This window comes from Chlorocebus sabaeus, chromosome 10, assembly GCF_047675955.1.
Source record: "Chlorocebus sabaeus isolate Y175 chromosome 10, mChlSab1.0.hap1, whole genome shotgun sequence".
Taxonomy (NCBI): domain Eukaryota; kingdom Metazoa; phylum Chordata; class Mammalia; order Primates; family Cercopithecidae; genus Chlorocebus; species Chlorocebus sabaeus.
In genome coordinates this window covers 100,825,582-100,840,534 of record NC_132913.1, presented here as the reverse complement: position 1 = coordinate 100,840,534, position 14,953 = coordinate 100,825,582, and the positions used below count along the sequence as shown (strand labels likewise).

The 14,953-nt window shown below is 37.0% G+C and overlaps 1 protein-coding gene across 2 annotated transcripts in view; it reads right to left on the bottom strand.

The window, feature by feature from the left end:
- Positions 1-8,412: 8,412 nt before the first annotated feature.
- Positions 8,413-14,953, bottom strand: part of SPAG16 (sperm associated antigen 16) — a 116,454-nt gene continuing 109,913 nt past the window's right edge. Inside the window, exon 10 of one of the 2 annotated variants that reach the window (XM_073020053.1) lies at positions 8,413-11,108. In XM_073020053.1, coding sequence (XP_072876154.1) covers positions 11,007-11,108 — 102 coding nt within the window. In that variant the 3' untranslated portion in view covers positions 8,413-11,006. Of the gene's footprint in view, positions 11,192-14,953 lie in introns of both variants that reach the window. The other variant, XM_073020054.1, reaches the window with a different exon arrangement.

Below are 14,953 nucleotides of genomic sequence, written 5' to 3'. Positions count from 1 at the left end.
GGATAACTTTCCTGCCCCCAACAACCTTAAACCCTGCCTCGCTGCTGCCCAACCCGGACCTGGACGCCCCGCTCCATGATTACACCGAGATACTAGCTCAGGTGCACGGAGTTCGAGAGGACCTGCAGGACCGCCCACTTCCTGATGCTGACCTAGTCTGGTTCACTGATGGGAGTAGCTTCGTACACCAAGGCCAGAGGTACGCTGGAGCAGCAGTAACTTCAGAGACTGAGGTAATCTGGGCAGAACCCCTGCCCCCGGGAACATCGGCCCAGAAGGCCGAACTGATAGCGCTCACCCAAGCTCTTACCTTAGGGGCAGGGAAGAAACTGACAGTATACACAGACAGCCGATATGCTTTTGCTACGGCGCACATACATGGGGCCATTTACAGGGAGCGAGGGTTACCAACAGCTGAAGGAAAAGAGATAAAAAACAAGCAAGAGATCCTAGCCCTGTTAACAGCCCTATGGAGACCAGAAAAATTGGCTATTGTACATTGCCCAGGGCATCAGAAACCAAGCACTCCAATTGCTCAAGGCAACTTTCTGGCAGACCAAACTGCAAGGAGTGTGGCAAAGGCTCCCAGCCAACTCCTTGCACTCCAGCTCCCTGATCCGGGCCCCCAGGACTTGCCATATCTCCCTGATTATTCAGAACAAGATCTCCAGTGGATTGACAAACTTCCCCTGAAACAGATCCAGAATGGGTGGTGGACTGATACTAATGACCAAACCATCCTACCAGAAAAATTAGGACAACAAGTGTTAGAACACATCCACCGAACCACCCACCTGGGTGCCCGGCAGATGATAGACCTGATCAGACGCTCCAAGCTCAAAATCAGACATATAGCCGAGACGGCCAGCAGCATCATGACAGGTTGCAAAGTCTGTCAGCTTAACAATGCCTACCCCCAATCCCAGGCTGCAACGGGAACAAGGCTCAGGGGAACCAGGCCCGGTATCTACTGGGAAGTAGATTTTACTGAGATAAAGCCAGGAAAATATGGGTATTGGTACTTACTTGTCTTTGTAGATACTTTTTCAGGGTGGACTGAAGCATTCCCAACCAAAAGGGAAACTGCTCAGGTTGTAGCAAAGAAAATTCTGGAAGATATCCTCCCCAGGTATGGCTTCCCCATCCAGATAGGGTCAGATAATGGGCCGGCCTTCGTCGCTAAGGTAAGTCAGGATTTGGCTTCCATCCTTGGGGCAAATTGGAAACTACATTGCGCTTACAGGCCCCAGAGTTCAGGACAGGTAGAGAGGATGAATCGGACCTTAAAGGAGACCTTAACTAAATTGATTATGGCGCTAATTGGGTGGTCCTTCTCCCCTATGCTCTGTTCCGGGCCCGTAATACCCCTTACAGACTGGGCCTTACCCCTTACGAAATCATGTATGGCAGACCCCCACCCCTGGTTCCCAGCCTAAAAGATGATCTGCTCAAGTCTGAAACAGAAAATGTCTCTGAACTCTTATTTTCCCTACAAGCCTTGCAGAAAATTCATCAAGAAATCTGGCCCAAGCTGAAGGAACTATACGAGACCAGTCCCCCACCGACACCCCATCCGTACCAGCCGGGAGACTGGGTCCTGGTTAAGCGACACCGACAAGAGACCCTAGAACCCAGGTGGAAGGGACTACTCCAGATACTCCTAACCACACCCACCGCCCTGAAGGTAGAAGGCATCGCGTTGTGGATCCACTACACCCACGTCAAGCCAGTGGACCCAACCTCCGACCTTCTGGGGCCAATCACGGCGGCGGCGGAAGCACCGCCCACGTGGACTGTGGACAGAGCTAAGAACAACCCCTTAAAACTCACCCTGTGCCGGCAGCATAGCTCACTGCAAACATGCAGTTAGGTAGTCTAACCCTAACGTTAGTCGCCCTAGTGGCCACTGGGGAAAACACAAAACCAGCTCCTAATCCCTTTATCTGGAGATTGTGGCTTTATGAAAACCAAACCCACCCTGGGCAACCTCATAAGCCCAGGAAATTATTGGCCAGTGCTGACTGCCCCTCCTCAGGGTGCAATATCCCAATTTTACTAAATTTTACTGGTTTTCAAATAGCCAAACCAATGGCACCAATAATATGCTTTGAGTTTGATCAGACTAAATACAATTGTAAACACTATTGGTGGCACCAAAATGCCGGCTGCCCTTATAACTATTGTAACATCCATAAATCCCATTATTGGGGTAAGGAAGAACAGTTAGATCCTAAGTGGCCCTTCCATCGTAGACGGGATGGGGACTTTTCATATACATGGATAGTCAAAGACCCCTGGAACTCCCGCTGGACCACGCCTCAACATGGGGCTGTATACTCCTCCTCCTCCTCCACATGGCCTAGCAGTCACCTCTATCTGTGGCGAGGCCTAGTGCAAGTACTGCCCCTGGTCCATGGGAATATCCAACAACAAGAAAACAGACTAACACAAGATTTACGTCCTTTCTCTTGGTTAAAATTATTACAAGAAGGATTAGAACTTGCTAACCTTACAGGACTTCACAGCTTGTCTGGCTGCTTTCTGTGTGCCACTCTAGGGCGTCCACCGCTAACTGCTGTCCCTCTGCCATGGGGATCCTCTACCTCTGCCCAAGCTAACAACCTCCAAAACCTCTCATATGCCCCTATCCCTAACGTGCCACTATACCTAAACCCCAGTCAGGAGAAGTTTCCCTACTGTTTCTCAGGAACTAATTCCAGCCTCTGCAACATCACTGCAACGCCCCCTAGTACCACCCTAAGGGCTCCGCCGGGCATATTCTTCTGGTGTAATGGAACATTATCTAAGAACCTATCTGGTCCCTCTGTTACCAACCTACTGTGTCTTCCTGTCACATTAGTTCCCCGGTTGACTCTACTAACTCCCGGCGAGTTCCTGGGGTACACCGGTAACTGGACTAGTACTGCTATTCACCCAGTCCTTAGACCGAGATCTGCATGAGCCATATTTCTCCCCCTCATTGCGGGAATCTCCCTCACCTCATCCCTCATTGCGGCCGGACTGGTGGGGGGAGCCCTAGGTCACACCCTCATAGAAAGCAACAAGTTGTACCAACAATTTGCCGTTGCTGTGGAGGAGTCGGCTGAGTCCCTTGCCTCCCTTCAGTGACAGCTCACGTCCCTAGCTCAGGTAACCTTGCAGAACCGGAGGGCCCTAGACCTACTCACTGCTGAAAAAGGTGGTACATGTATGTTTCTAAAGGAAGACTGTTGTTTCTACATAAATGAATCAGGGCTTGTAGAAAACCGGGTCCAACAGTTACGCAAGTTAAGCATAGAAGTAAAAACACAGCAGTTTGCTTCAGCTGCAGACCAATGGTGGAATTCCTCTATGTTTTCCCTGTTAGCTCCCTTCCTTGGACCCCTGCTAAGTCTACTATTTCTGTTTACCGTAGGACCTTGTGTTGTTAACAGAATTTTACAGTTTGTCAGGGAAAGGTTTGACACCATACAGCTCATGGTCCTCAGAGCCCAATACCAACCTGTAAACGCTGAAACAGAATCAGACTTATAAGACCCAAGATTGGCTCTAGAGGTACCTGAGAAAAGGGGGGAATGAAAGAAAACAGGCACATTCCTCAGCCCCGGACTCAACACAAACAGGCCCAGTACAAACACATCCCACCATATATCTCTCAACTTCCTGAGCCCAGTACAAACACGTCCCACCATATATCTCTCAACTTCCTGAGCCCAGTACAAACACGTCCCACCATATATCTCTCAACTTCCTGAGCCCAGTACGAACACATTTCTCAACTCAGAGACTACCATATATCTCAACTTTAGAAAAAACCACCTGGAAAGTCTCCGATAAGGACACAGCCGTTCATGGTTTTACTGAAAGCGCGGGAACCAATAGAAAACTGCTAAATGTATAACTTAAAATGTTAACCAATTGTAGTGCTGTAACCAAAAGAATTCCCTTGTTCCTCTGTAACTTTATGTATCCTATTTACATCGGGCTATAAAAGGCAAGCACTCGCATTGTTCGAGGCCCTCTTGCATGCTGTGGAATGGAGGGACCAAGTTCGAACTCGCAGTAAAAGATCCTTGCCACTTGGCTTTGACTCTGGACTCTGGTGGTCTTCTTTGGGGAACAAACGGTCTGGGCATTACAGAACATATAAACTAATCAAGAGTTAGATTTATCCATTGACTATAAAATACTTTAATTCTGAATAAAGAACTTCAATAAGAATGAAATCCTGTTATTAGCAGCAACAGGGATGGAACTAGAGGACATTACGTTAAGTGAAACAAACCAGGCACAAAAGGACAAATATTGTTTATTCTCACTCATATATTAGAGCTAAAAAAGTTGGCCTCATGGAGGTAATGAATAGAATGGTGGTTACCAGAGACTGGGAAAAGAAGCAGGGAAAGAAAAGGCAGAGAGGTTGGTTAATGGGTACAAAAATACAGTTATACAAGAAGGAATAAGTTCTAGTGTTTCATAGCACCATAGGGCAACTATAGTTTGTGATAATTTATTGTATATTTCAAAATAACCAGAAAAGAATATTGAGAATGTTCCCAACAGAAAGGAATGATAAATGTTTGAGGTGATGGATATGTCATTTACCCAGATTTGATCATTACACATTGTATGTTTATATCAAAATATCACATGTATCCCATATACATGTGCAACTACTATGTATCCATGATAGTATAAAATTTAAAAAATTGTTATAATTTTCCTCCATGGATTAAATTAGGACAATCATATACTTGTATTCTTCCAAAAAAAATAAAAAATAGAAATCTTAATAGCTAAAATTAACTGTAGGACTTTTAATTCCAGCAATATGTAAGACTACATACTTTGAAGGATTCTCCCACTACAAAAACAACTGGCACTTAAGTAAAACTTAGTTTCATCTTGTTGCATTGTTACACTCAACAGTAGTGAAAAAGTAAAGCATGTGTATACGGTTACTGGCTCATATACAAATAAAGTAAAATAACTGTATATGAGCTAGTAACCATAAGCACATGCTTACTGTTGGGTTATGTTGCCAAATGCCAAAACCAGAACTGCAATTTGGAGAGTAAGCTTTAGGTCAGCCATAAGCTTTGGAAGCATAATCTTAGAAATGGTTAAACAAAAAGTATACACACAAATAATTTCAAGTAAAAAGGAGCTACCGATAATTTTTAAAAATTTTTTAAAGAATCAAATGTAACCTTTAGAAGTAAAACATACAATTACTCATCATAAAAATACAAAGGATTAATTTTAAAAAGATTTAACACATAGAAAGAGAACTGGACAGTAAGAATAAGTAAATTTTTGGGAATTAAGCATAAGGAGACAAGAATATAAAAAATTTGAGAGTTTAAATAATATGGAAGATAGAATTAGATAGTATAACATATCTAAATGAATCTCTGAAAGGAATGAATTTTTTTAATGGAGGAAAGGCAATATTTACCGCAATCATGAGTGTGAATTTTGAGAAATGATAAAAGACATGCCACCTAAATACAGGAAACGTAACACAGTCCATGAAATAACTTTTAAAAAGTTATACCTATTATGATGATGTAACTTAGGAAAAAAGACAAGATGAGATCTTAAAACCAGTCATAAAAATAAAATTAGTAAGTTTGTAAGATAAATTGAAATAAGCATTGTCTTTATAAAGTAAGGATCTTTCTTAAATAATAATAATGTGTTTTGTTATATTAAAAAGTATAATTATCAGACAAAATATATGTAAATAGGAAGTGTTTTGATCTCATTTAAAGTGTTTGAAGTTTTTCTATTATTCAAGTAATTAATTTTAGATTGTATTACATGCACATGCTAAATTTTTTCAGAGCAAACACTAAAAGAGAAAAATACACAGTGAAAACAAATCAACATAAAGCAAGGAAAGATAAATGTAAGCATAAAAAGATAAATTAACATAAAGCAAAAAATAAGATGGTAGAAACACATCCAAAAACATCAATAATCAAAATAAGTGGAAAATATTTAAAAATGTAAGTCGACAAAATTACCAGATAAATGAAAGAGACTGCCCACTATATACTATTTACTAGAAACAACAACTAAACATATTACAGAAATGTTGAAAATAAAGGGATGAAAAAAGATGTATCAGGCAAATACTAACATGAAATGCAAGGAGTAGCTTTTTAAAGGAGATTTTTTGTATTTTACTGTAAAAATGAAGAATAGAACAAACACTTGTTTATATCCTTTAATCCAAGAACACCAGTTCTTGAGTTTTATACCAAGGAAACAATGAGATATGAACAGAATTTAATGTGTAAGAATTGCCTCATAGAATTATTTGAAACAGCAAAACAATGGAAATAAACAAAATGAGTAGAATGGGAACATAAAATGCGCTGTGAAATATCCAAGTAATAATGCATTATGACATTATCTAACGTTTCTGAAGAACATATATTACCAAGGGAAACGGCCGTATTATTTTCATGCCCATAGCAGAGAGAGCAAACCTAAATGTGCAAGCATATATCAAGCTTCTATAGATAAGGTTTCTCAAATTGTCATTGACCAAAATAAGTTACATGGCCAAGCTCTACAGCAATAATCAGGAAAAGGCTGAGTGCAGTGGCTCACACCTGTAATCTCAGCACTTTGGGAGGCTGAGACAGGCAGATCTCTTGAGTCCAGGTGTTTGTGACCAGCCTCAGCAACATGACAAAACTCTATCTTGATAAAATATATATATATATATATAAATTAGCCAGGCGTGGTGGTGCATGTCTGTAGTCACAGCTACTCAGGAAGTTGAGGTGGGAGGATCAGCTGAGTCCTGGGAGGTTGACGCTACAGTGAACCGTGATCATGCCACTGAGCTCTAGCCTGGGTGACAGAGTGAAACACTGTCTCAAAAAATAAAAAATAAAAAAGACTTAAAAAATCAGGGAAGTAGGATCCTTTCTTTAAAATAATGGGAGGGAGTAAATATTTCTGAAAAGTAATTTCACAAACACACATCTATTAAGTGCAAATTCCATTGGCAACATTTAGTTTCATGGTAATATCTAGATGTACAGGATACTGAGAAATATAGGTACTTAACTATATGCCCAGCTATATCATGAAAACTACAGGAATAAAGAAAACATTTTTTGGTAGAAAACTAGAAATCTCTGCCATAGCAACTCCCAAGAAATTTCAAGAATTGGTTTCATACAAACCATGCATTCTGATCATGATTTATTTCAACTACAAATATATCATAACCCAAATAAAAAGATAACCCAAAACTCAGGCATATGTAAATTTGAGAATGTCTTCTACATAAGCCACAGGACAAAGAACAAACCATAATGGAAACCTTATAATACTTAAAATTAAATAAAAATTAAAATGCTACATATAAACATCTGTGGGATGCAGTTGAAAGAGTATTTGGGTAAAATTAGTAGTACAAAATACTTAAAATAGTAGGAAAGCCAACCATTAATGAGTTATGAATCAACTTAAGAAGCTGGAAAAAGAAATAAAGCGTAAACTCAAAGAACATAGACAGAAGAAGATCATAACAATGAAACTCCAAATTTGTAAAAGAAAAAAGCTAAGCATAATGATTATAAAATCCAAAACTTGGATCTTCAAAGGTACCAATAAAATTTATATATTTACAGGAAGACTGATGCAAGATGGGAACGAGGGGAAAACTGTTGGAAGGGAGGGCAAGAAATATAATTCACAAATGAAAAGAGAATATAATTATGGATCCATCTGAGATTTAAAAGATAATTAAAAATATGATAAATATTTTAAGTCAGTAAATTTAAAACTTAGATGAAATGGTCATATTCATGTAAGCACATTACTTCAGAATTTATAAAAATTGATTAAGGAAGAAATAACTTCTATTACATTACAAACAAATCTGAATCTATGGTATAAAATCTTCCTATAAATACATAACAGTTCCAATTAGTTTTACAGAAGACTTCCACCATACATTTAAGGAATAAGTCTTCCAGGGTATAAAACTCTTTCAAATAATAGAAAAGAGGAACTATTCCCCAACTAATTCAATGATACTAAAATTATAAAAAGACAGTGACTGAACAGAAAAATTAAAGATCAATTTTATTCATAAACTAGAAAAATAATTAACTATGAAATTATAGTTATGAAAAAATAATTAACTAGATCCAGTGTTATATAACTCAAATAACACATGATGAATATGTTAGTTTTATTCCAAGAACGAAAGAGAATGTTTACATTTAAAAATCCATGGCAACATTTACCACATTAAAATGCTAATGGAGAAAATAGTCTCAGAAGGAGAAAATACAATACTTATTCATGCTAAAATAAAATCTTAAAACTTAAACATGATAAAAAAATTACCAATCACTTATGGTCAAAAAAATTAACATACTCATGGTAAAACACAAACTTTATATATGAAAGGAAAACAAATTTTTTCAACTTGACAAAGAATAACCACCAAAGACAATAAATATCATTCCTTGTGTTGAAACATCAGATACATCACCTTTAAAATCACAAATAGTATAACCACCTCTACTTAACCACTTGTATTTAACTTTCTGGAGGACCTAGACAAAACACAAACATAAGAAATAAAAATAAAAATTTCTAGGATTGAAAAATGAAAGTCACAACTATCATTTTTCACAGATGATATTATTTACAAAGAAAATTTCCAAAAACCCTATAGACAAATTATAGACATAGGGGGTTTAGCAGAAATACTGAATTTCTGATCAACTTGTAGTAATCAATGCATATCTATACAACAGCAACTAACAAAACATTTTTATTTATGCATTCATTCAAATTTACATATTTATGGAGTAATTACTATTTGCCAGGCATATTTTTTGGCACTGAGAATACAGCAGTGAATACAATTAATAAATATCCCTGCTTTCATGGGACTTACATTCTAGTGGGAAGTGATACAATGAGTTAATAAGTAGAACATAGATATGAGAGATATGTAAGATAGGCAGAAACAAAAATTAAAGCAGGATAGAGGCCAAAGAAGTGCCAGTGAATTAGAGGCAGCATTAAAATTTAGATTGGGTGGCTATGGAAAGTCTCTCTGAAAAGGGAACATTTGAGTAAAGCTTTAAATAAAGTGAGAGATGAGCCATCTGAATTATCTGAAGGAAAATAACACAGACAGAAGATTAAAAACTCAAGTGCAAGAGCCTCAAGGCAGGGCATACTTACAATATTCTATAAATAGGTAGAATTTGTAGGAGGCTAGAGTGCCTGCAATTGAGCAAAAGATGGGAGGGCAGCAGGAGATAATGTCAGAGAGGTAAAAGGGATCTAGGTAATGTAGGGCCTCAGAGGTTATAATGACCTTACCTATAACTCAGTAAGTTGGGAGGTTACTGGAAAATTTTCAGCAGAGAAATGTCATGGGCAGCCTTATGCTTTAAGAAGATGACTCTGGCTGCTGTGTTCAAAACAGACTGAAGGAAAATAAAGACAAAAAAAAAAAAAAAAAAACCAACCAACCAGAGAGCAAAAGTGCTGGTGGTGGTAAGGAAAAATGAAAATATAGGTATTTTTTCAAAGATAGAAACAAAATAATTTCTTTTCATATCAGATGTGAGAGGTGTGAGAGAGAGATGTCTCAGGGATGACTCTAGAGTGTTTTGGCTAAGTAACTAAAGTGTGGAGTTTCCATTAATTAAGAAGGAGAACATGGAAGGGGACATAATTGAAATGAAGAAATGACATTTAACTGTAGGTGTTAAGCAGTTGGATATAGGAAACTAGAGTTCAGAGAAGAGATCACAGTTGAAGATGTAAATTAAGGGGTAATTAATATATAGGCATAATTTAAAGCCATGAGACTAGATGAGATCACCTAGGGAGTGAAGACAGCCAATAGAGGGTCAAGAACTGAGCCTTGAAACACCTCAGTATGCAGAGATTGGGGGGGCAGGGAGCAAACAATAGAGGAAGTGAAAAATTATGGCAGTTACTGGCAATCACAAGGCCTACGAAAAGACTACGAAAGTGAGTCAAGTGGATCACTGGAGGAGAGGCTGTCAAGGAATTGAAAGTTCAGAGAGTTAGAAGGATCATCAATATCAACATTTCAATCATGAAACATTATGGAGGAATCACTTTTAAGAAAGTGACAATATCACGGGGATTAATTTTTTTAATTGATAAAATGATGAGGTAAGAAGAGGTGCCCATAACAAAAAGGTACATGAGTGTGCAAATCTGATGACATGAGATTCACGGAAGGGTATGTTCACGAAGCAGGGAGGGAGAACAAACTGAAAGCAGCAATGAGAAGCAAAGGGGATACTTATCCGACTTCCAGGACCTATGCTACATTTGAGTGGAGTAGAGAGAACAGTTACCCTTAAAGATACTGTAAGACATGATGGGTTGTTGCTCTCTCATACTGGCTTAGGAGAGCTGAGTGTGGATATCAAGTCCCAGCTCCTCATTCAGTGAAGTGAGATGGTAGCTTAAATGTCTATGGTGTGAGTGTTTAACAGCACAGAAACTGGAAAACACTATAAATCAAGGCTTTTGTTTTCTTCTTCCAAAGAATTGATTGTTAAAACATTTACCAGAACCTCAGTGGATGCAGGGGAAACTATCATGAAGGAATATCTAGATTTTCACTAGCACAGAAGGTAAAGGGAACATTCATAGTAAAAGATTAAAATATAAAGGACTTTTTTGGTGACTGACCTTGAATTCAACAGAGTACAAAGAAAGGGTTTGGGAGTCAGAAGAGGGAAATATTGGGTCAAAAAAAAAAAAAAAAAGGATCCTTATGGAGGATTAGAGTTGTGGGAAAAATGATTAACTGTGAGTCCTGGACTCCTTTTATGAAGACTGTAAAGAACATGGAAAAAGGGTATGGGTGTTGATGAAAGGGAGGATTGAAGGACAACAAGCCAGGAACAACTGTTGCTCAGAATTTCCCATTTGGCTCCTACTGACAAATGTCCTGAAGATAGGCAGTCTTAGTCGACATGCTGGTGTGCTCTGTTGTTCTGTTGTCTCCTGCCAATAGTGTCCTGCAGAGGTACAGTCTTATTCCAAGTTCGAGAGTTCCCTCTCCACTCCTGCTGACAGAGGCATGGAGTTAGACAGAGGGCTGGTCTCACACTGAGCTCATAAGCTCTCTCTTGATTCTGTTGAAGGAGGCCTCAAAGTCAACAAAGGAACAAGTTTATTTATTTTAAAAGATATAATATACAAGAGCAAAACTATAAGGTACTTAGAATTATATTTAACAAAAACATGTACAAGATCTGCATGGGGAAAATTATACAATTGTTATTGAAAGATGTTAAAGAATGTCCAAATACGTGGGGGGATAAACTATGTTCATTCAGGCATTGAAAGATTCAATATCGAAAAGATGCTAGAATCTCCATATTAATGTACAAAACCAAAAATGTTTCAATAAAAGTTATGAGAATTTTTTCAGGAATTTAGCAAGCCTACTATTAAATTTATAGGGATAGATAAAGGTATAACAACAGCTAAAACACTTCTGAAGAATAATAGTAAGGTAAAGATAATTACCTTAGGATATATCCAAATGTGTTAAAAACTAAAATAATCTAGAGATACGCTACTGCCACAGGAATAAACAAACTCACCAGTGAAACATAAAAGGAAGTCCAGAAGCAAAGTCATGGACTCATGGAAACTAGTTAAATAACAGTCAGAGCTGATACTTCAGACCACTGAAGAACCATATAATTGTGTTGAAACAGCAATTATCTGAATAAAACAAAGTGAAACTGGATTCCTACTATACTCTACATTAAAAATCAATTTCAAGGTAATTAAATATTTAAAATTGTAAAGCAAAATTGAAGTGATATTCTGTCCAGACAAAATGGTGTAGACTCTACTCTCCTCCATTCTCTCCTGGTCACTAAACTATAAACCCTGGAAATGATGCAAGAGAAAGTCTAAGGGGAACTCTGAAAGGTGGAAACAGGAAGGTAAAATGATCAGAGACTCCAGGACTGGAGGAAGAGCATAATGATAGGGCATTTTATCACTCCCCACCCAACAGAAGAAGGTGAGCCAGCACTGACTCCCAATCTAGCAGCAAAAGGCAATGTGATCTCTAACCATAATGGAATCAAACTAGAAATCAAACAGGAAAATCTCTAAACACTTCGAAATTAAACAGCACACTTCTAAATAATCTATACGTCAAAGAGGAAGACTCGATGGAAGTAAAATATATTTAGAATTGAATGAAAACAAAAATACAATATATCAAAATATGTGGGATTCAGCAAAAACAATACCAAGAGGAAAATATGTAGCACTATATTCTTACATTACAAAATTAAAAAGTCAAATCAATAATTTGTTACCTCAAAAAAAATCTAAAAGGAAGAGCATAGTAAACCCAAAGCTAGAAGAAGACAGGAAATAAAGATAAAAGCAAAAATCAATAAAATTGAAAATAGGAAATTAATACAAAGGTTTACCCAAAAAGCTGGTTGCTTGAAAAAAATCCATAAAACTGATATATTGCTATATAGCAAGACTGACACAAATAAATGGGAGAAGAATCAAATCACAAATATCAAGAATGAAACAGTGGTATCACTAGAGATCTTGCAGTTATTAAAATAATAATAAGAGAACACTATAAACAACTTTATGTCCATAAATTTAACAACTTGGATGAAATGGAACAATTCCTAAAAAACCACAGACTACCAAAACTCAAGTAAAGTGAAATAATCTGAATAGTCATATAGGCATTAAAGAAATTAAATTTGTATTAATAATTAAAGACCTCCCATCCAAGAAATCCCAAGGTCCATATGGTTTCACTGGTGAATTCTCCCAAATATTTTAAAGAGAATCAACAACTACTCAGCAATTTAATAACACGATCAACTACTGATCCACATAACATCTTGATGACTCAGTGAAATTATGCCAAGTGTAACAGTCAACCCCCAAAAGTTAAATATTATATAATAAATAACAATCTTAAAAAAATTACAGGCCGGGCACGGTGGCTCAAGCCTGTAATCCCACCACTTTGGGAGGCCGAGATGGGCGGATCACGAGGTCAGGAGATCGAGACCATCCTGGCTAACACTGTGAAACCCTATCTCTAATAAGAAATACAAAAAACTAGCCGGGTGAGGTGGCGGGTGCCGGTAGTCCCAGCTACTCCGGAGGCTGAGGCAGGAGAATGGCGTAAACCTGGGAGGCGGAGCTTGCAGTGAGCTGAGATCCGGCCACTGCACTCCAGCCTGGGCGACAGAGCGAGACTCCGCCTCAAAAAAAAAAAAAAAAAAAAAAAAAAAAAATTACAGAAATGTAGAAAAGATTAGTGGTTTCCTGGGGTTAGGCATGGACAGAGCTGAAGGGAAATCAGTGTGGCTATAAAAGGGCAACACCAGGGATCCTCTGGCAGGCAGAACTATTCCATACCTTGATTATATCAATGTCAACATTGATATAATCTTGATACTATACTATAGTTTTGTAAGATGTTACCATTAGGGAAAACTGGGTGAAGACTGTATAAGATCTCTCTGATTTATATCTTACATATGTATGTGAATCTAAAGCTATCTCAAAGTAAAAATATTACTTTTAAGAAATTACAGAGATAGTACAACACAGTAAAATTTAAATAATTTCTATAGATTAAAATAAAAGTATTTTATCAATGTTAATTTCTTGATTTCGATAATTATATTGGGTTTATGAAAGATAATATCTATGTTTTTATGTCTGAATTGGTTGGTAAAGGAAAAAATAAACAATAAAAATGCTGAAAAGAAAAAATATGAGCATTGTATTCTGATCTTGAGATAAGAAAGGGTTTCTTAATCAAATGACAATAAGTGCTACCATAAAAGAAAGTACTGATTAGTTTTACTACATTATAATGAAGAATATATTTATTGAAAAAATAACAAAGAAATAGAAAATAAAAGTCATCATGTGGAACAAGATATTCGCATTAATAGAATTGATCACAAAATTAATGTCAATGATATAATTCAAGTATACTTCAAGGGCCAACATGTAATGGAAAAAAATTGTAAAAGATATGAACTGTTATTTCACAGAAGCTAACATGAAAAAGAACATGTTCAATTTAATTAGTAATCAGAAAAATGGAAATTAAGACCTAGTGAGGTGACATATTTCATTTGCTTGGGAAAAATAAAAAACCTTGGCAATACTGAATACAGAGAAAGATGTAGACTAGTAGGAACTCTGTGTGTGGGTTTATAAATACTTTCAACTGGTTTGGGAAAAAAAATGACACTATTTTATAAAATTCCCATCCCCAATTCCATCCCAGGTTAGTGGCCTACAGAAAATCTTCCACTAATGCACTTGGAGATAAACAAGAATATTCTTGGCAGCATTGTTTATTTCCAAGACATTGGAAACAAACTGAACATTGTAACAACAATACAAAAAAGTAAATATTGTGAAATTAGCCACATACAGCAACACTAAAGACTCTTAGAAACAATAATCAAATCAAAAAAGCAAGTTAGAGACTATATACGTATTTCATAATTTGCATTTTTAAAATAAATTTTAATTTATATATTATATTCAAATACACATTATATATTTTAACTAAAGAAACACTGAGTGAACATTATTTTTTAATTATGCTATATTTAATCTATAAATTCTTATTTTTCATAAATCAACAATTGAAATATAGCTAATGTAAGTATAATGACCGAAGTTTTCAAAATGTTGTAAATCCTCAGCATTTTTTTCACTGCAATCTCAGTTATGCATTTTCAAATTATCCAGGGCTATACATGCATACTTCAAAAATAGGTAGAAGAGTTTAAAACCTGAGAATAACTAGTATCTCTTAATTACCTTTATTCTGATTCACATTCGCTTCTCTTTATGTAAGCAGAGCATATTTAGTGTA